Source organism: Rousettus aegyptiacus, unplaced genomic scaffold, assembly GCF_014176215.1.
Source record: "Rousettus aegyptiacus isolate mRouAeg1 unplaced genomic scaffold, mRouAeg1.p scaffold_m13_p_10, whole genome shotgun sequence".
NCBI lineage: Eukaryota > Metazoa > Chordata > Mammalia > Chiroptera > Pteropodidae > Rousettus > Rousettus aegyptiacus.
In genome coordinates, this window is record NW_023416285.1 from 65,084,560 (window position 1) to 65,105,847 (window position 21,288).

At 33.8% G+C, this 21,288-nt stretch overlaps 2 protein-coding genes across 23 annotated transcripts in view; one reads left to right on the top strand and one right to left on the bottom strand.

Annotated features, from left to right (window-relative positions):
* LNX1 (ligand of numb-protein X 1) overlaps nucleotides 1-2,800 on the top strand; it is a 159,938-nt gene extending 157,138 nt beyond the window's left edge. For 4 of the 7 annotated variants that reach the window (XM_016119594.2, XM_036227933.1, XM_016119591.2 and 1 more), the window contains 2 exons: nucleotides 1,649-1,807; nucleotides 2,219-2,383. In XM_016119594.2, coding sequence (XP_015975080.2) covers nucleotides 1,649-1,807; nucleotides 2,219-2,354 — 295 coding nt within the window. In that variant the 3' untranslated portion in view covers nucleotides 2,355-2,383. Of the gene's footprint in view, nucleotides 1-1,648; nucleotides 1,808-2,218 lie in introns of all 7 variants that reach the window. The other 3 variants (XM_016119589.2, XM_016119590.2, XM_016119596.2) reach the window with 2 other exon arrangements.
* The window catches only part of FIP1L1 (factor interacting with PAPOLA and CPSF1), a 72,009-nt gene continuing 51,386 nt past the window's right edge, over nucleotides 666-21,288 (bottom strand). For 14 of the 16 annotated variants that reach the window (XM_036227939.1, XM_016119601.2, XM_036227937.1 and 11 more), the window contains 3 exons: nucleotides 15,727-15,940; nucleotides 4,531-4,668; nucleotides 666-3,914 (listed from right to left, as the gene is read on the bottom strand). In XM_036227939.1, coding sequence (XP_036083832.1) covers nucleotides 3,767-3,914; nucleotides 4,531-4,668; nucleotides 15,727-15,940 — 500 coding nt within the window. In that variant the 3' untranslated portion in view covers nucleotides 666-3,766. The remainder of the gene's footprint in view (nucleotides 3,915-4,530; nucleotides 4,669-15,726; nucleotides 15,941-21,288) is intronic. The other 2 variants (XM_016119604.2, XM_016119603.2) reach the window with 1 other exon arrangement.

A 21,288-nucleotide genomic window follows, 5' to 3' on the forward strand; every position in this document is an offset into this window, starting at 1 on the left:
TATTCACTTAAAATAATAAACCCCATTATATGTTAATATAAATAACATCTTTTATAAGAAAAGCATTATTTTTTAAAAAATTAGTGAGAAGAGTGGGATTGTTGTGTATTTTTCACCAACCTCTTTAATGTTTGGCTTAATAGGACTCTCATGTCTACTTCTGCATTCAATCTGTTGCCAGATCACCTATCATGTGTTCTCTAGAACATGCTACTGTATGTTTATAATAAAATGAGAGTGAAAAGGCAAATAATGTCTATTAAGATAAAAATGTTTTTTTGATCGCCAGACCCTGAAAGGCACATAATTTGTGAACCACACTTTGGTTATGTAGGGGCTCAAGTGAAATATGGAATCCTGCTGAGGAAAGGGAAGCCCTTGAAGGAGATTAAAGTAATGACCCATGAAAAAACAAAAACAAAACGATATATATATAGCTTTAAGAGCAACCCAAGAGTTCACCATACTCACCAATTCCTATCATCAGTTTAAATTATTTTTGAGATAACCATAATTTTATTTGGAAAAGCTACTAAATTCCTTGCTACTCTTTATACTTTGCCAATTCTTCTTTAATTAGGCCTAAATTTAGAGAATGAGTTCAGAATAGGAAAAAAGCTCACATTTAAATGAGTTTAACTAATGTTAATGACCAACTTCATCACTTAACAAAACATTGCACAAGAGACTTTTTATTGGTTTTCAAAAAGTAGTTGCTATTTTAAAGTACAGCTTATAAACAAAACAATCATCTCTTGATTTTTATCAACATGAAAATCTTAATTTTCTTTCAAACCAGTCCCTGGACTGGGGCAATTTGGTCAAATCCAGCTCCTGACATACAACCTGTGTCCTAACTGTAACACAGTTTGCACTTAGCCTGCACCTATGTTAACACTGATCCGACTGCTACTGAATAGTAAAAGAAATCATCCCCTCAATCTAATTTCTATTTTAGCTGGGTGCTACTCATTTACAGACCTGCGGTCTCCACTTCTCCCATTCCGTTTATAACCTGCTATTCCACTTACTGCCAGTGTTCTCTCTTCCAATATGAGTCATTCTTATAATGTTTAAATGTACAATTCCCATTCACTATGGCTGCATGCTTCTTTATAACTTTTATCAAATATGTAGAACTACATATAAACTTGTATTTTTCAAAAGTCAAATAAGGGTAGGTTTAAATTTTTTTCGGAGATTAATCATTTATTAATTAATCATTAATCATTTACCTTCATTAAAATTATTTATATCAAGTAAATAAAAATATGACATCTGTAAGTATGCTTAAATTTGGTTCAACGATAAAGATTTAGGCATTTTCAACTTTTTGTTAAATAAAAATTGAGGCATTAAATCTTTAAGCCAAAAATGATTCTTTCCCAATAGACATCTAAACAAAATGGTGTCATTTTTTTTTTAAAAGGTGTTTAGCTATGGAAAACAAGTTCAATGAGAAAAGGCCAGCTAATACCACAAAGATCAATGGGCTATGACAATTTTGAGTGAGACCTGTCCGGTGTTATTTAGCTTAAAAAATAATGCCAATAAAGGAAATGGAAGATGAATCACAATTATTAACTAGGAGTTCAACTTCACGAATTCAACTTAAATGTGCATATGCTTTAATTACATTCTATTTCAGGTACCTTTATAACTGTAAAGATGTAATGTTACGAAGAAACACAGCTGGAAGCCTGGGCTTCTGCATTGTAGGTGGTTACGAAGAATACAATGGGAACAAACCTTTTTTTATCAAATCTATTGTGGAAGGAACACCAGCATACAATGATGGAAGAATTAGGTAATAATAACCATTTAAAAAACTTATATTCAAATATTTTGTTTTATACATGTAAAAGCTTGGCCCCACTTGAAATAAGGCATATATTTATTATACCACCTTTGTTATTGATAGGACGTTAAAAACATTTAGGTAGCATTCAATTTCTATGAAATCCAAAATAATTATAGTTACTTTGGGTCCCATACAACAACTTGCTACAACTTTAGCATCCCTTCTGACACAAGCTGACTGGATAGAGAATTTGCAGAATTTAAAAGGAGGAAAAAACCCTTAATTAGGAGTAATGTAACTAAAATCAACAGATGTAGGAAAAACTAGAACCATCAAGTAAACTTGTGTTAACTTCAGTTACAGATTAAAATGTTAACCATATACTTTTATCTTCTTCTTTCCATCCCCCGCCCCCAGATGTGGTGATATTCTTCTTGCTGTTAATGGTAGAAGTACATCAGGAATGATACATGCTTGCTTGGCAAGGATGCTGAAAGAACTTAAAGGAAAAATTACTCTCACTATTGTTTCTTGGCCTGGCACTTTTTTATAGAATTAATGGTGGGTCATAGAAAAATAGGAACTCACAAATAAGCTATGTTGAAACAATATATTTATCTTGTCAATTTTTATATTTAAAGGATACATTGTAAAAATGTAAGCTTTAATGTCAGGAAAAGTATCTAATGAAAACCAGTTTCACCTCAGAAAATATAATTCTCAAAACAAACATTATTGTTTTTATTCAGTGTGGAGGATTTCTCATTACAACTTTACGTTTATATTTTTCTATTCAGTAAAAAGCTCTTAAACAGCTGAAATGGTTTGTATGCCCCCACTGGATCTGAATTATACAATTAAATTAAAAATCTGGTATATGCCAAGGTCTACTAAGGGTATATTCTGGGTATTTTAAAAACAATTTACAGCCAGAGGATTTTAAAAATGTATTGCTGGAAAATGTTCGTCAAATGAAAAATAAATATTTTTCAAAAATTATCGTTGTCTTTTAGTATGTGATACTAAACTCATTTCTCATATCACTATTTAAAAGGTCCTAGTAATTCTTTCAAAACTATGTTACCGTCACATGCTTCCTAAGGATTAACTCTAAAAATGCTCACAGAATTATAAACTTAGATTTTTCTTAGATTTAACAGGAAATGACTAAAGCTCTTGTCATTCATTTTTATTCACAATATATTTAGTAACTGTATAAAATCTCTGCATGCTGCTCAATCAATGAGCCTTGGAAAAAGCATCAAGAAAGGCCTAACCAGCTTGACGCTGGCTCACATTGATGGCCATGAGGGAAATCAAATTTGTGTCACAGTGAAAGGAGTCAATGTACACACTAGAAACTACACTTAGGGTAAATTATTTCACAGAGGCCCCCCAAATACCTTTATATTTTATTAATTTGGATATAAAAATTCCCCATTTAATTTCACCATAAACTCAGATTTAGAACAGTGAAAACTTGCTATCAAAAAGTTGTGATATCAAAACTGTATGAGTTCTACAATATGCTAAGCTACAGTAACACAGCAGTAATAATAAAAGACTAGTTTTAATCTCAAGATTCAAAGGTGCCTTTTGATGGCTTTTGCAGTGCAACCTCTTGAGAGTGAAGTTATTTGATTAACTCAAGAATACTATTGCCAAGGTGGAACCTTGACCTTTATCAGATACTGGTTATGTGCACAGCTAAACACAGCTCCTTAAATTCCCTGCTGAATGACTCATTCACATTACTTTCTTGGATATAAAGTCATTGCTCTTATTTTTAAATATTACAAGACAAAGATTTTTAACTTAACATGAAAAATTCACTTTTATTTTGGGAAAAAAAAGTTTTCATACTAACAGAAGATTAAAGGTAAATTTTTTAAACATTATCCAGAAAAATAACAAGATTTATAGTATCTATTTCTGGCACTAATATACACAAAGGTTATACCATGCCTATTCTGCAGGTGTAGCTTCAGTGCTCTCCTGTTCAGGGGCAGGCTCACTGCCAGCTTCTTTTCCTTCTTTGCTTCTTTTAGATTTTTTGTGCTTGTGTCTCCTGTGACTGTCTCCTTCTTCACTTTCATGGCGACGTCTACTATTACTGAAGAAAAAAAAGGTATACTCAAACATTTTTAAGAACACACAAGTAGGGACAAAATCAATCCACGTTGTCTAAGTAAATTCTCAACACTGGGTTTTAAATAATCCACTTTTTCTTTTTCTCAAACACTTTTATGCCTACATTATATTTATATGATAGGTTCACCATATTTCCCTACATTGCCAGAGCCCATGTACTTTATTCTGAAAGACTACAAATGAGAAACTGAAGCACTAAATTAGAACAGGAAATACTTTTAAGGAAATAATAGGCATTAAAATTTAATGCTCATCTGTTTTTCTGGAGAATACAAGGCCCTGCATTTTCTTTGATTAAATTGATAATTGCTTTAATACTATTAAAGACTGGTTCATATGCCAAATTCTCCCCCTCTGATAATAAGTCTAATTCTCACATATTTTATATTCCATGCTAATTTTGGTTTAAAGGTAATTAAACATAGTCTTGTTAGATTTAAAAATCTTTTTTCTTAATCTTCCAATTAGGAATACATATGCTCTACTGGCTATGGAGAAATGTTTACTTTTACTTCCTGAAGTTGAATTAATTTCTCTATTAGCTTCAAAGTGATTCACTATTTTATTAAAGAGCAAACCTTCGAGATGACTTGTGTCTAGTTTCCTCTTTCTCTCTGTGTCGTCTTTCTCTATGTCGTTCTTCTTTCTCTCGACTTGCTCTGTGACGCTCATAACCTCTTTCTGCATACTCCCTATATCTGTATCGTTCTTCATCACTGAAATTAGAATAGAAACAACTTTTCTTGACAACTGAACTGTTAACAGTGAATGATTTCAAACTGTAAAAGAAGAGATGTGATCTGAGTCCAAACCAGAAGCCCCCATTTGACACCTTATAGAAAACAGATGTGAAATATTTGTTGAACTGAGAGGAAAACAATGCATCCTCAAATTACTACTTTCTAATACAAGAATACAAAATACATAATAATTATTCATCATGTTAAGGGCCCAATTTTGTTCTGTGTTTTCACAATTGTTACAGGGTAGAAATTTTACATAACTACCATTTTCCTGAAAAACTTGGTAGCTATTACTGATTTACATTTTAATCAGCTTTCTTTTACTTTTTTTAAAATTAAAAGCATGTTTATGTGTATCTCAGGTATCCAACCAAAAGTCTTCTATTCCTTGTAAAATCTTGGGTACACAGATTCTAAAAATTTATTTTAAATAGTTGGCTCACAATGGCTATATAGAAAGTAGATGAAAGTTCTTAATTTTTTCAATCACATAAAGAGTATATTTATCTAATGAACAGGTATAAACATGAAGAACAGAGGGATATCAAAGCAGCTATACTAGTAAAACGCAGGCAAAAAATGATCTGTGTACATACTTGCATTCTGACATCCCAATTAATACTATGTGTGTGTGGCTGGGGGAAGGCGCGAAGAGAAACATGTCTAATAACTTCAAATGCATAAACTTACGCTACACCCTCTGTCTTCTGACTCTGGATAGAAGGGACTGGTGAAACTGGGACTGATGGCTACAGTTAGAGGGTAGTCTTACTTTACTTCCCCAGACCTATCATCTTTTCATGCCCCTTCACTGACATTCTTCTCTCCATTTTTCTCATAATCCTTCGAGTTACTTATTTTTTCTTTTTTTGCTCAGCATCCAAGTCAATACTTTCTACAACCTAATATCAGTGAATTTTCTCACTTAGAATAAATAAAAATACCTTTTACAGCACTGTATGCTGAAGAGCATTGGTTTCTAAAAATATGTTTAACAGAAGCATCAAGGTGTTAAGGAATCTGAGCAGGGGTAAAGGAGACAGAATCAGGCAAAAGTACAAGGCATATAAAACAACAAATCAGCCTATGGTTTTCTAGCAAAAGTAATGATTCAGTAGTGCTACACCTAATGTCAATTTGTATTGCTGACCAAATTACTGCCCGTGATACATTTCTAAAATGTTTTATTAAAAAAAGAATGTATTTACATATATTTTATGTACAGGTACATGTATATTCATGTATATGTACGTATGTATACATACACATCTTTTTTCCTAATCATAAATATGTACTTTGTATTTGAAGTTGGAAGCATGTCATCTGAAAGGCAATGTGCCATGACAGATAGTACAGAGTAGCAGAAAGAGTCCGAGCAGAGTAGGCCCAGGATCACATCCCTGATTCTGCTACTCACTAAATGGACGATCCAGGGTAAGTTACTTAACCTCTCTAAACCTCAGTTTTCTCATCTGTAAAACTGGAAACGATGTTTTTCAGGGTTGCTCTAGAATTGGCAATAACAACACTGTGCTTAGTATACTAAGTGCTTAATATAAGAGAAGGCCCTCAATAAATGGCAGCTGACATGCAGGCTGACCATTTTCAGTAAATTTAATGTTAATATTTCTAGAAGCAAAACCTTTTTTGCAAAAGGTGACTAATGCTGTAATAATTAATGTTTCTGAAGCAGAATAAACTAGCACCCACCAGGACAATTGAATATTACCCTCTTAAAAAATGAGGCTCTCTTTGTAATGATTCCAACTAGATTTACATAAAAATATAAGTAAAGTCAATTATCCCATAATTTGTAATTTGTAACCTTATCACCCTAACACCAACTCTTGATAGCTTCAAGGCCTTTTAAGATTCTGAAGGCAGCCATATGATGGGAACCTCATTTCAGATGGTGGAAGATTTGGTCTCACACACAAAATATAAAGACCCCTTCTTCTTCCATCTCCTTTTCTGAAAAGCAGCTGCAGCACAAAGGTTTCTCTGGGCCTGGAAATCATTAAAGTTCATTTCAAACACCAGAGTATGAACAGACTTCTTTCTGGTCCACAATTAAGTGTCCTAAAGACCAGATGTTAAAACTGGTCTGTAATTTTCAAAACAATGACCCCATAATTTGTAACACACCACATACTGCATGCCATATTGCTAAAATGTGAGTCTTCATTTAAAAAAAAAAAAAAGGCCTTTACTTATACTTCACTTGGATTTTCCAGAGAACACTTTATTTTTGGAATAATTCAGAACAACACAAAATGCCTCTGTGGCCTTGAGCTTTTAGTCAGATTTAAGAAAACATTGACTTCTGATGCCTTACAGCTTAGGAACCTAAAAATTAAATATGGTTTAACGGTTAACACTTTTAGTTTCAATAAATATTAAGCAGCATTTATGTATGTGTGTTTGAAATTAAAGAATCAGAGAATTTGGCCTCAAATATTCTATAAACCTTGTATTATTTATATTTATGCAAAGAAAATTTATGAGTTCCACTAAAGCCATTCCTTTTAGTCTTCTTTACTATAAAATACTGCATTAAACACTTTAACTTGTGAATATGTACACTGTAGAGATAACAGTGCTATCTCAAATATATTCATTTTAACTACATTAGAAACAATTCAACCATTGAGTTCTGATCCAGACGGCAGAGTTAGGTAAATGCTGTGCTTGCCTCCTCCCATAATCACTTTAAAATTACAACTAAATTATAGATCAACCTAGAAAACCACGTGAAGACTAGGTGAACATAACTCTAATACCTAAAGAAGACGTTACATCAAGACATATCATAAGAGAGGTAAAGACATGAAACAGGTTAGCCCTGCACCAGGGTGTGGTGGTTGAGCATAGGGAGGGCTATGCCATCATAGTTGCAGAGGACCCCAAGAGGAGTGAGGGGCCTCAGCCCCACACTAGGGCTTCCCAGAAAGGGTTTCAGCACCAGAAAAAGGAATTTCCACAAAATTTGGGTGTGAAAGTCAGCATGGATTCTGCCTGTCCAGGTGAGATGAAAGGCTGCTGGAAACCCAAACATCCCCTTAAAGGGACCACATACAGAGAATCACTTATTTGCAGGCACTCACCTTGGGCTCTGGAGAGACAATAGCTTGGAAAGTGCCAGAGACAGAAAGTGCCAGAGTTGTGTGGCTTCAGGGCAAGGGCTGGAAGGACAGTCACCATTATCCCTTGGGTGAGCCCTTCTCCTCTGTAGCTTAAAGGTGGGGTGCCATCCTGTTTGTGCTGAGCCCTCCTACCACCGATCCAAATCTAAATCTGCATTGTCTTGATGAACTCTTCTGGCTTGCTCCACCCTGTTGACTCCCTGTGACCACATTCAACCCAACTCACAAATTGCTAAGGGCATATTCTTGGCTGGGCAACCAGCCTCACCCTGAGCTCTCAGCAGGAGGCTCCATCAACAGCCATCAACAGGCCTCAGATCTCATACCTCTAGAGACAATTCCAGGGCAGATAGGCAGGACCAGCCCATGCAGCTGTATTTCTTGGGGGGAAAAAAAAATCCCAGGAGACTGTGGATCTGAGGTGGGGCAGCGGCTGGTCTTGGAGTGATCTGACACTTGTGAGTGGCCACAGGCTCAGTACTGACAACAAATCTGAACCTGCACGAATCTGGTGAACACCACTAGCCCCACCATGGTGACTCCTTGGGACTGGCCTAACCCAGCTCGCATACTGCCCAAGGCTTTTTCAGCTGCTGAACCTTACCAGAGCCAGGAGGCAGCCTCAGGCCTTGGGGTGCCCTGAGCGTTTTGCTAAGCTGCCTCAGGCCGGGTACTGGTGGCAACTGACCACTAGGTCAAGCACAAACAGCAACTAACTTAGAATAGCTTTGTAGCTCCTACCAGGTAGCCCCGAGCTAGTCGCAGGCAGTGACTGACCTTGGACCTCCCAAGAGGCTCTAGAACCCACACACTGGAAGGTTGGCTTTAGACCGCAACAAAACATGACCTGATTAGCTCCACAAGCATCACAACCAAAGAGTGATCTCAACAAGCATATGAGTCTGCTGGGCGAACTCCACTTTTTGGGGTGAGCTCCCCATACGGCAGCTCATATACAGCAGACATGGCCAATCCTCACAGCCATTCAGCCTGAAGTCAATTTTACTCACTGATGTGACAACAACAATTAAGGCTCAACTACAACGGGAGGGCACACACAACCACACAAGGGTCATTCCTGGAGCACATGAAGCAGGTGATGAGGGAGACTGTGCCACTGGGCCACACAGGACACCCACTACAATGAGGACACCCAGCTACAACTGAGAGATATTGCAGGTCTATCTAATACATAGAAATAAACTGAGAGAGGAAGCCAAAATGAAAAAAAAAATAAAACTCCAGAAAAAGAACTAAACAAAATGGAGGCAAGTAACCTACCAGATACAGAGTTCAAAACATGCTCAATGAACTTAGGCAAAGAATATAAGAAATCAGCTAAAACTTCAACAATGAGATAGTAAGCATAAAAAACGACACAGAAACCATAAAGAAGAACCAGTCAAAAATGAAAAATAAAACTGAAATAAAGAATATACCAGAAGGAAACAACAGCAGATTAGATGAAGCAGAGAACTGAATCAGAGATTTGGAGTAAGAGAACTCTGGGATGGCATCAAGTCTAACAACATTCACATTACTGTGGTACCAGAAGAAGAAAAGAGAGCAAGGGATTGAGAAACTATTTGAAGTAATAATGACTGAAAAGTTCCCTAAACTGGTGAAGTAAATAGACATACAACCCCAGGAAGCACAGAATCCCAAACGAGAAGAATCCAAACAGGCCCACACCAAGATGTGTCATAATTAAAACGTCAAAGGTTAAAGACAAAGAGAGAATCCTAAACATTGCAAGAGAAAGGCAGCTAGTTACTTACAAAAGAGCTCCGATAGGCTGTCAGCCAATTTCTCAACAGAATCTTCGCAAAAAGAAGGGACTGGAATGAAATATTTAAAGGGATGAAAAGAACCTTACAACTAAGACTACTCTAGCCAGTAAGGCTATCAATTAAAATTGAAGGTGATACAGAGCTTACCACAGAAGAACTAAGGTAATTAATTCATCACCACCAAGACAGTATTACACAAAATGTTAAAGAGACTTCTTTAAGAAATGAGGGGAAAAGATAATGTAAATATGAATAGTAAAATGGCAATAACTGTGGACCTATCAATACACACTTTAAATGTAAATAGATTAAATCCTCCACTTAAAAGACATAGGTTAGCTGAATGATAAAACAAGACCCACACATAATACTGTCTACAAGAGACCCATTTCAGATAAAATAAAACACACAGACTGAAAGGAATGGAAAACTACATTTAATGGAAATGAAAGAGGCCTTAAATAACATATTAAATTTGACAGATTTCATTGATATTTTTAGAACCTTTAACCCCAAAGCAGAATATACACTTTTCTCAAGAGCATACAGAACATGTTCCAGGATAGATCACATGTTACGCCACAAAAACAAGTCCCAATAAATTTAAGATGATTAAAATCATATCGAGCCCCTTCTCTGACCAGTGGTATGAAATCGGACATCAATTACAAGAAAGAAAAAAAACCTGAAAAATACATAAACACATGGAGGCTAAATTACATGCTACTAAACAATGAATGTACTAAAAATGAGATCAAGAAAGACAAATGAAAATGAAAACACAATGAATCAAAATCTATGGGACACAGCAAAAGCAGTCCTGAGAGAAATTCACAACAATACAGGCCTACATCAAGAAACAAGAAAAATCTCAAATAAACTATCTAACCTTACACCTACAGGAACTAGAAAAAGAATTGCAAACAAAGATGAAAGTGAGCAGAAGAAAGGAAATAAAAAAGATCAGAGTGGAAATAAATGAAAAAGAGTGTAAAAAAAAAAAATCAATGAAACAAAGAGCTGATTTTTAAAAAAGAAAATGGACAAACTTTTAACCAGACTCATCAAGAAAAAAAGAGGACCTAAATAAAATCAGACATGAAAGAGGAGAAATGACAACTGTCTCCACAGAAATACATAGGATTACAAGAAAATACAAGCAATTCTATGCTAACAAATTGGACAGTCTGGGAGAAATAAATACATTCCTAGAAACATACAATCTGAGTCAAGAAAAAATGGAAATCTGAACAGCCAGATTAGTACTAACAAAATTAAAACATTAATCAAGGAACTCCCAACAAAATTCTTGAACTGAATGTCTTCACAGGTGAATTTCACCAAACACTCAAAGAATTAACACCTACTCTTAAACTATTCCAAAACCTCAAGAGAAAGGAAGCTCCCCAAGCTCATTTTCTGAGGCCACCATTACCGTGGTTCTAAAATCAGACAAAGACATTACAGAAAATTAATTCTGATGAACACAGATGCAAAAATCCTCAACAAAATATTAGCAAACTGAATTCAGCGAGACATTAATAAAGACCATACATCATGATCAAGTAGAATTTATTCCTGGAATGCAAGGTTGGTTCAACAGCTGCAAATTAATTAAATGTGATACACCACATTAACAAATTGGAAGAAAAAAGTCCTATGATATCAATAAATGCAGAAAAAACCTATGACAAAATCCAGCATTCACTTATGATAAAAAAACTCTCAGCAAAGTGGGTAAAGAGGGTACATATTTCAACATAATAAAAACCCACAGCTAACATCAAATTCAATGGGGAAAAGCTAAGAGCATTTCCCACAAGATCAGGAATAAGACAAAATGTCCACGTATCACTTTTATTCACCATAGTATTGGAGGTCCTAGTCACAGCAATCAGATAAGAAATAAAAGGCAACCAAATTAGAAAGGAAAACATAAAACTGTGATTATTTGCAGATGACATGATACTACATATAGAGAATCGTAGATTCCACCAAAAACCAGTTAGAATAAATGAATTCAATAAAGTAGCAAACACAAAAATTAGCATTCAGAAATTGTTTGCATTTTATACAGCAATAATGAACTATCAGAAAGAAAAATTAAGAAAACAGTCTCATTTACAATTGCATATAAATAAATAATCTAGGAATAAATTTAGCCAAGGAGGTAAAAGACCTGTTCTTGAAAAACTATAAGTCACTGGAGGAAAAAAAAGTGAAGAAGATATAAATAAATGGAAGCATATACTGTGCTCACGGATAGGAAGAATTAACATCTGTAAGATATTCATACTATCCAAAGCCATTTATAAATTCAATGTAATCACTACCAAAATACCAATGGCATTTTTCACAGAACTGTAACAAATAATCCTAAAATCTATATGGAACTATAAAAGAACCCATACAGGAAAATAAACTAAAAATGCATTAAAAATTTAAATGTAACACCCAAAACTATAAAAATCCTAGAAGAAAACACAGGCATTAAACTCTCTGACATAGCTCTCAGTAATATTTTTTCTGATCTATCTTCTCAAGCAAGGAAAACAAAAAGAAAAATGAACAAATGGGATATCAAACTAAAAGGATTTTACACAGCAAAGGAAACCATCGACAAGATGAAAAGGAAATCTACTAAATGGGAGATATTTGCCTCTGATACACCTGATAAGGGGATAATGCACAAAATTTATAAAGAACTCATATAACTCAACCAAGAAAACAAATACTCCAATTACAAAATGGGCAGAGGACCTGAATAGGCATTTCTCCCAAAAGGACACACAGATAGCCAATGGACATATGAAAAGATTTTCAACATTTCTAATCACCAGAGAAATGCAAATTAAAACCACAATGAGATATCTCACACATGTCAGAATGGCTGTTATCAATAAATCAAAGAACAAGTGCTGGCGAGGATTTGGAGAAAAGGGAATATTTGCGCACTGTTGGCGGGATTGCAAATTAATACAGGTGCTACAGAAAATAGTTTGGAGGCTCTTCAAAAAAAGTAAAAATAGAACTATTGTGACCTAGCAATTCCACTTCTAGGTATTTATCGAAAGAAATCCAACACACTAATTCAAAAAGATAAACGTGCACCTATGTTCACTGCAGCACTATTTATAATAGCTAAGATATGGAAGCAACCTAAGTGCCCATCAACAGATGACTGGATAAAGAAGAAAAATGCGGTACATATATACAAAATATTATTACTCAGCCATTAAAAATAAATGAAATATTATTATTTGCAACATGAATGGACCTAGAAGGTATTATGCTAAGTGAAGTCAGACAAAGACATACCATATCATCTTACTTACATATGGAATCTAAAGAATAAAGTCAACAAACAAAACAAAAACAGACTCATTGATAGAGAAAAAATTGATAGTTGCTGGGTGGGGGCGGGTGTTGCGGATGGGTGAAAGGATTAATAAATTCAAATTGGTTGTTATAAAGTAGTCAAAGAACAGCAAAGGAAATAATATTGTCATAACTAAGTATAGAGCCTGGTGGGTACAAGACTAATTGGAGGATCACTTCATAAGCTATATAACTGTCTAACACTATGCTCTACTCGTGTAACTAATATAAAATAATATTGAATGTTAACTCTAACTGAAAAATAAAAATTAAACAAAAAGAAATAATTCAACTATCTGGAAAGTAATGCTCGTGAACTTAACAAGAATCATGCTAACAAAGTGGTTAAAGTCAGTACATGTCTCACCACATAAACACAAAACATACACTCATACATACAAAACATATATGTATCATAAATTATTTAGTGACTAAAATTTTATGAAGTGACTATAATGTATAAGTCAAACTATGAGAAGCTACAGAAAGAAAAAGATTAATAAATCTTATTCAGCTTTTCAATGCACACCTTTATAGGTAAAGTTTTACTATTAACCAGTTCTAGTCACCTTGACAATATTACATGATTAAATCTGAAAGGGTAGTATATGAATAATTCTGTTTCCTCAGCACACAGCTCTGTGCCTGGTACATAATAGAGATTCAGAAAATGTTAGTACATGAGTGAAAGAATGAACTGGGTTCCCTTCCCCTTATCCCACCTCCCAAAAAGGAAAAAGAAGTCAAGTACATAGAGATTTAGAAAGAAAAATGAAAAAAAAATAAAATAAAATAAACTACCTAATTTCAAGACTAGAAAGGTTTTTACAAAGGATTTCCAGTAGATAGTATGGCTCTACCATTGCCTTAATTTCCTAATGTCTCTATTTCTTCATTTGATAAATAAAAATTTAGACTAGATAATCCTTAAGGATCTTCTGGATTAAGAATTCTATAATTAGATGACATCTAACAAAATAAATGCTACCTGAATCATGCATATATCCACATCCTGAATTGATACACATACACACATTTATCTTACTCTGCAAAATCAGAAAGTTGTCTATGTACATTACATTTACCTCATCCATAAACAGGTGGTATGGAAAAAAGTTATATTTATTTCATTTCTACACTGTGATGGTACCTAGCTTGATATGTTAATAAGAAAGATGCCCAAATTAATGTACTGGCTGTGATAAAGGTTGGTTTTTGTTCATTTCAAAATTTTTTAACAAAGTTTCACCAACAGTTTTCTAAACTGTTCTTCCTCCCCTGTATTCACCTTCCTCTCCTTTAATATGTAAGTAATCTTATTCACTGACACATTATGTGTCAGACATTACAAAGTGCTGAGGATACAGAAATGAAAAATGGTGGCCAATGCCCTTTAAGAGGCTATTGAGACAGAAATGCTTTAAAGAAAATACATAAAATAAATAGAAACATGTGAAGGAAATTAATTCAGGTTCAGAGGAGCTCACAGAAGACATGTTAGCTAGACCTTGAAGAATAAATAAAACTTTGTATGTCAGACAGGTAAGGAACAACATGAACAAAGGAAGTATAAAACTATGAGGGATTTCCAAAACAGCCACCAGTTCAGCATAGCTAGAACATGTGGTACATGAGCTTGGGAGAGAACTGGGGTTAAAATGTAGAAAGGTATACTGACTTGTGGATCTTAAGAAATATGAATTTATTCTTTAGATCAGTAGTACATGCCAATCCCAAAGCAGTGCATGAATTCTTTACAATGGCACAGAATGTTTTAAGGAAATCAATTTCCAGATCCCCAACTTCCACATTTATGCTTTCCTAAATCCGAACTGTATGTACATAAAACATCATGTATGCAACTCTTCAGCTAACCTTTTCTCTCACAGTCACCCTTCTGGCCCTTTACAAAATAAAGGCATTCTTTGCATTAACTTTACTACAGTATATATATATATATTCGTGGATACATATATTAATTGAAGATGGACAGAAGCTTTTCCATCACATTAAGGGATATAGTTCTATTAAATTATTTTTAGAATTTACATTATATTTATACATTAAAATAATAGCTAAAATCAGGGAAAAATTTAAACGGTTAAAATTTTTATGGTCATAAATTTTTTTATAGATTTTAATTCACAGTAAGTATGTTGCAAGAAAAATTGATAGGATGGTCAATTAAAAGAACTTTAAGAATAAAAATATTTTATATCAGAATAAAATTCTTTGGGGGAAGTGGCTTAAAAGTTCGAATTCAACCACAAAAATGTATAATTTCCAAGTGTTACAGAATGTCTGTTTATACATTTTAAAAAAATGAATGATGATGCCTAGCAAATCACTACAGTGTTCTAAACCCACTGGATATATTTAAAAGTGTGATAATTTTATTTTAAAATAGAAATGTTTATAACACACTGGTAACTGTATTGCCAACTTTCTATCTTAGACGTAAGATAGAAAATTTTAGATAGCAAGATATGTGAGAGAGTACAAAGTTTTCAAAATTCTTTTAAGAGAGAAGTGAACAAACAAACTTGAAGGCTGTTGCTTTAGATAATGGAAACCCTCTATGAATTAAACAGCCTTGATGCTTTTAAAATGGCTATCCTAGGCATTCTTCAAGCAATACTTTCCCAAATGAACTGGATTTTCCATCCTATTACTAAATATAAATTCTAAAGTGCACATTATATACATATGTACAAACAAACCTGTTGAAAACACTTGGTGTAGGACTATGATCACGCTCCCTCTCTCTCTCTCTGGTGCGTTCTCTTTCTCTGTCCCGATCACGATCTCGCTCTCGGTCTCTGTCTCTATCTCTGTCTCGGTCTTTCTCTCTTCTTGCATAATAGTCCCACTGCTTGCTGGTGTCCACAAGACTAGGCCATGAAGGAGCCGAACCAGGAAGGTGGGGAAAGGCAACTAAAGGGAAAAAAAAACCAACAAAGCATAACAGTTAAAAAACAGAAGTTATAGTAAACAAGAGAAAACAACAAAAAAGTACTAAAAAATAAGACAAAACTCCCACCAAAAGTGCTTCATTAGATTATAATGAAAACTTATGTAATTACTAGAGACGAGACACGACATATGGTGAATACCTACAGTGTGGGAAACTATCCAGAAACAAACCTTGAAGACCTAATATAAAGACTCTTCATTTTTCAAGGTAAATAGGAACCAGAATTAGATACATCACCAACTTCCCAATATCAAAATTATAAAACAGAATATATTAGACACCTTTCGAAGTGTTGAGAGAAAATAATTGTTAACTTAGAAATACATACTAAATTATATTTCAATAATAATAAAAAACAAAGGCATTCATAAACAAAAAGAACAAATGTTATAACCAAAAGACTTCACCTAAAGAACTTCTATCAGATATATGCATAATGCATTTTAACAGTAACCACTAAAAAAAAAAAAAAAAAAAAAAAAATTTAGAATACATAGTTTCAAAACAACATAGGGGGAAAAAGGTTTTAAAAAAATTACCTGAAAAATTTAGTCAATTCAAAAAAGATTTGGAAGAGATGGGGGTAGGGTAGACAAGTTTATTAGCTCAATCATCAGAATAATACAAAAGATACTGAATTTCTCAGTTATATAACTGAAAAATTTTTATTTGTATTTTGAAAAATTCTGACTCTGAATATAGGAGACATAAAAACACATAAAATGGTTGAAAGTAAAAAGATGAAAAAAGAAAATACTGATACCACCTCCCCTGCCCCCAAATCTCCATAAATAGCTAACTATATTAATGTCAAAGCAGACTCATACCATAAAAATTACCTGGGAAAGAAAGAATTACATGAAGATGAAAGAGGAAACTCACCAAGAAGAAAGAATTAAACTCTGAGGTATCTAACAACATAGCCTTAAGTTTTAGAGAGGAAGAATAGGAATACAGGTAGAAACAGAAAAATCCATCATGATCTTGGGAGATTAATGTATTTCTCTCCATTACTGACACTTTAAGCAGAAAAATAAATCACTATAGATATAGAAGATTTGAGCAAAATACTTAACAAGGTGAATTTAATAAACATGACACAGAACAGTTAAAGAACACTCACTCTTCTTAAGTACATATGAAATATTCATAAAAATATACGATGTACTTTCAGAGGATAAATATAATAAACATTATTTTCTGACTGCTATGAAATTCAAATTAGAAGTAAAAATTTAAAGTTACAGAAAAATAATCATCTACAATTCAAAGTAAAAACACATTTCGGATAACTCATGGGTCAAAAAATTGTTTTAATCCTTCAGGAATTAAACAAACCAAAGTATGATGTATCAGAAGTCTAGGGATGCGAACTTTTATGGAGGGAAATTTAATTTAAAAAAACACTACATTAGAAAAAATAAAGTTGGTGATCTAAACTTCCAATTTAAGAATTTAGAAAGGCGCAGAATAATCTAACAAAAGGAAGATAATAAAGATAAAAGTAGAAATCAAACAGAAAGCTATTATGTAATTAGGAAAGTAGAAAGCTGGTTTTTGAAGACTAGACAAAAAATGACAATCTCTGACAAGACTACAAAAGAGACCATATAAACAATACGAGAACCAAAAGGGCACAACTTCAGGTGTTGCAGAGATTAAACAATGCAAAGAATATTACATACTTTACACCAACACATTTAAAAATAGCTGAAATAGACTAATTCCTCAGAATAAGTACTTGAATGAATAACGGAAGTCACTCAAATAAAAAATCTTAAATAGTCTCATAACTATTAAAGACATTAAATCAGTAATTAAAAACCTTCCACAAGACCAGATGGCTTTTACAGGCGAGTTTTACTAACTTATAAGGCACAGACTATTCTAATACTATACATACTTCCAGAGAACAGGAAAAGATAGATCATCCCCTAACTTATCCCCTGTGGGTTGCATAACATTAATACCGAAACCAGTGAAGGATAGTACAAAATATAGGAAGATCATAGGCCAATCTTACATAGTAATTCAGATATCAAAATCCTATATAAATCAGTATTTTAAAAAAAAGTAATTGATCATGACCTGAAGAGACTTAACAAATTATAGTGAAAGTTAACAGGTAATTGGTTACATATCCCTCTCTCTCTCTCCTCCTCTCCCTCTCTCCCTCTGTCTCTCTTTCTACATGTATGTATGTATGTATGTGTGTGTATATATATATATATCAATATATGTATCTGTATTTATTTATATAATAAATACCAATTCTATTTCTAAATACAAGCAAATACAAACAGAACAGAGTTCAAATGAACTACTATTTACGACAAAAACATTAGGTACCTCTGACTAAATCTAACCAAAGATGTGCAAGAAGTGTATGTAGATGATTTTAATTCTTAACTGAAACACACTGAAAAACAACTCCCTAAATGAAGGGAAAGCCCTTGTTCATAGATGAATTTATGTTGTAAGATGAATTTCACACAAGCTGATCTAAAGCATCAAGTGAATTCCAATACTTCCGTGTAAGAGTAAGGACTCTGGAGCCAGGCTGCATGGTTTCAAATACTGACTCTGCCACTTAATGTGTACCGGAGAAAATTACTTAATCTAGCTGTTTGATTTTCTCATCCATAAAATGAGGATAACAACAATATGCCTACTTTATAAAACTGGCAAGATTCCATGAGTTAATAGTGTCATACAGTAAACATAATATAAAATTTAGTTATTAATCAGAATCTCAACAGTTTTTCTCAAAACTTGCAAAGTTGATTCTAAAATAGATATGTAAGTGCAATGGCCCAAGAATACTCCTGAAGCAGAGTAAGGTAGATTTTGCTGAACCAGCTATCTGATTTACTATAAAACTCATATTTAAGATAGTATGGCATTATTAACATAAGGATAGTTAAATTAACCAAATGAATAGCCTAGAAAGCAGAGGAATGGATGCATGCTTAGATGGAAACTTGATACATGAATGGAGATGACACCATAGATCCCTAAGGAAGGATAGACTATCAAACAAATGACACTGGGACAATTATACCTTCACTTTATTGGAGAATATTTTTGACATACTCGAGGTTGAGAAAGTCATGGTCCAACTATGAACCCAATTAAAATGCGGTATGACTTTATACAGTTGAACTGTACAATGGTAATTTTAATATATTTACCATAGAAACTTTCTCCTTTGAGTGGTCTGAATATTTTAATTATCTCTATGTAAATATACAATATTTAATAGTCATAACAATGTTAATACAGTTTACTGTTTAGCTTTCAGAATAAAAAAGTCGTCAGGGCACAGATAATTTTGGTTACAGGACAGAATATAAATGTTATTAGTAGGAGAGTAGCTGAGCAAAGTTGGGAGGCAGAAAGGGAGAAGAGGTGAAAGCTTAGAAAGATGCACATTAGTAGTGATTGACCATTCATGAAAAAGAGGGGAGGTATATAAAAAGGAAAAAAAATGATATAATTTCATTGGTGGGGGAAAAGAGAAAGGCAGAGATAGTAATGAGCAAATACACATCTATCATTACCGAAAGTTACAGAAATCAAAAAACAGGATGATAAGCCTATGTAGAAAGGCCATGTAGACCATCAGAACTAAAGATGCTTACAGTTCTTCCATATTCCTGTAAAAGATTACTTTTTAACTAGGTCTTACTTTATAAACACAATCTTATTATTAATATGCACATTAAGAAAAATAGTTCCATGTATAATATTTGAGGTTAATTTACAAAATTCTAAAAGAAATTTTAAAACAAAGGTAAAACAAAATTACCAAACTTTTTTCTTTTAATTATTTATGCCTACAGCACCTGGTCTTCCTAGGTGGTCTCCCATCCAAGTTTTAACCAGGCCCGACCCTGCTTAACTTCTGAGATCAGACACTGGGCTTGTTCAGGGTGGCAGGGTCGTAGACCATGGACTGTGGTCTCCACTGGGGTGCAAACCAGGACCTTTTGCGTGTAAAGCAGACATGCTGCTAACTGCTACACTATGGAACCATATCCCAAGAAGCTTTATTTACCATCTTCATTCCAAGGCTTTGTTTGACTATAATGAAGAAAACTCCTAAATTTCTTCGATTTAATTCTTGCAATATACTTTATAATTGTTATTACTTTAAGAGTCCTTCATTTAAAAAAACATTTCAGAGAGGAGCTAGGGGTGGTAAACAGGGAGTAGAAAACTCTTGCTTTTGCCATTAAAATTTTATATATATTACTTTGAGAAAAAGTTAAATGTGTAATAAGCATATTTAAAAAATGAAATCTTTCACAAGAAAACCACGTAACGTCAAAAATGAAGACTTTTTCTTTCTGATATGGGCTAGTCCTCATATTCATCTGTATCAAATAAATACATAGGAATTTATTCACAAAGGAGAAAGTGCAAGTGCAATAAAAGAGATAAAAATAAAATTTTAATTAATTTGACAAGTAATACCTATCAAGGATTTACATATTACAGGCACTGTCCCAAGCACTTCATATCCAAACTTTATTTTACAGATGAGGAAAATGACTTAGAGGTTACTTAACTTATTCAAAGTTACTAAGATAAGAGGGACCCAGGACCCAAACTCAGGCCAACTGCAGAGCCTATACTTTAATAATTATTCTACTCTGCCTCACAGCGTAGAAAAGGGAGGTAACTTGGAGCTTGTTGGAGATAGTAGGGATAGTCATAAAAATAAGAGCTAAAATTTGAGTATTTACTAAATGGCAGGACTAATCCACTTTAATGTATTCTCACTGAAAGTGAGAAAGAATTATGCTCTCCATTTAATAATTGAAGATCTACAAAAGTCACACAAATAATGAGAGGGCAAAGCAGCTTCTCATTCTCCCAGCTGGGCAGGGAATCAAACCAAGGCGTATGACCTTCTGGAAGCCCAGCATAAAAAAAATAAAAAGTGTATAATCAATGAAACAAGCCAGTCAACGGAAAGATTACCTTTTGATGTGAATGAATAATATGTATGGCTTTGAATATGTGGGTCTGAAAGATACTAAAACTCTCTGATACAGGTACTCAGAAGGTAAGTGTAAGTATAGACTGACACAGCTGATTTATTACCAAGACTTATAAATTCTACTGAATAAGCATTTGGAACCATTCAATTTTCTCTATCCCCAATGGTACTACCTGAATATAGGGGAACATAAATACAGGATACATTCTGAGAAATGCATAATTAGGCAATTTCCTCACTGTTCAAATGTCAGAGTACACTTATACAAATACGGATGGTACAGCCTACTACACACCTAGGCCA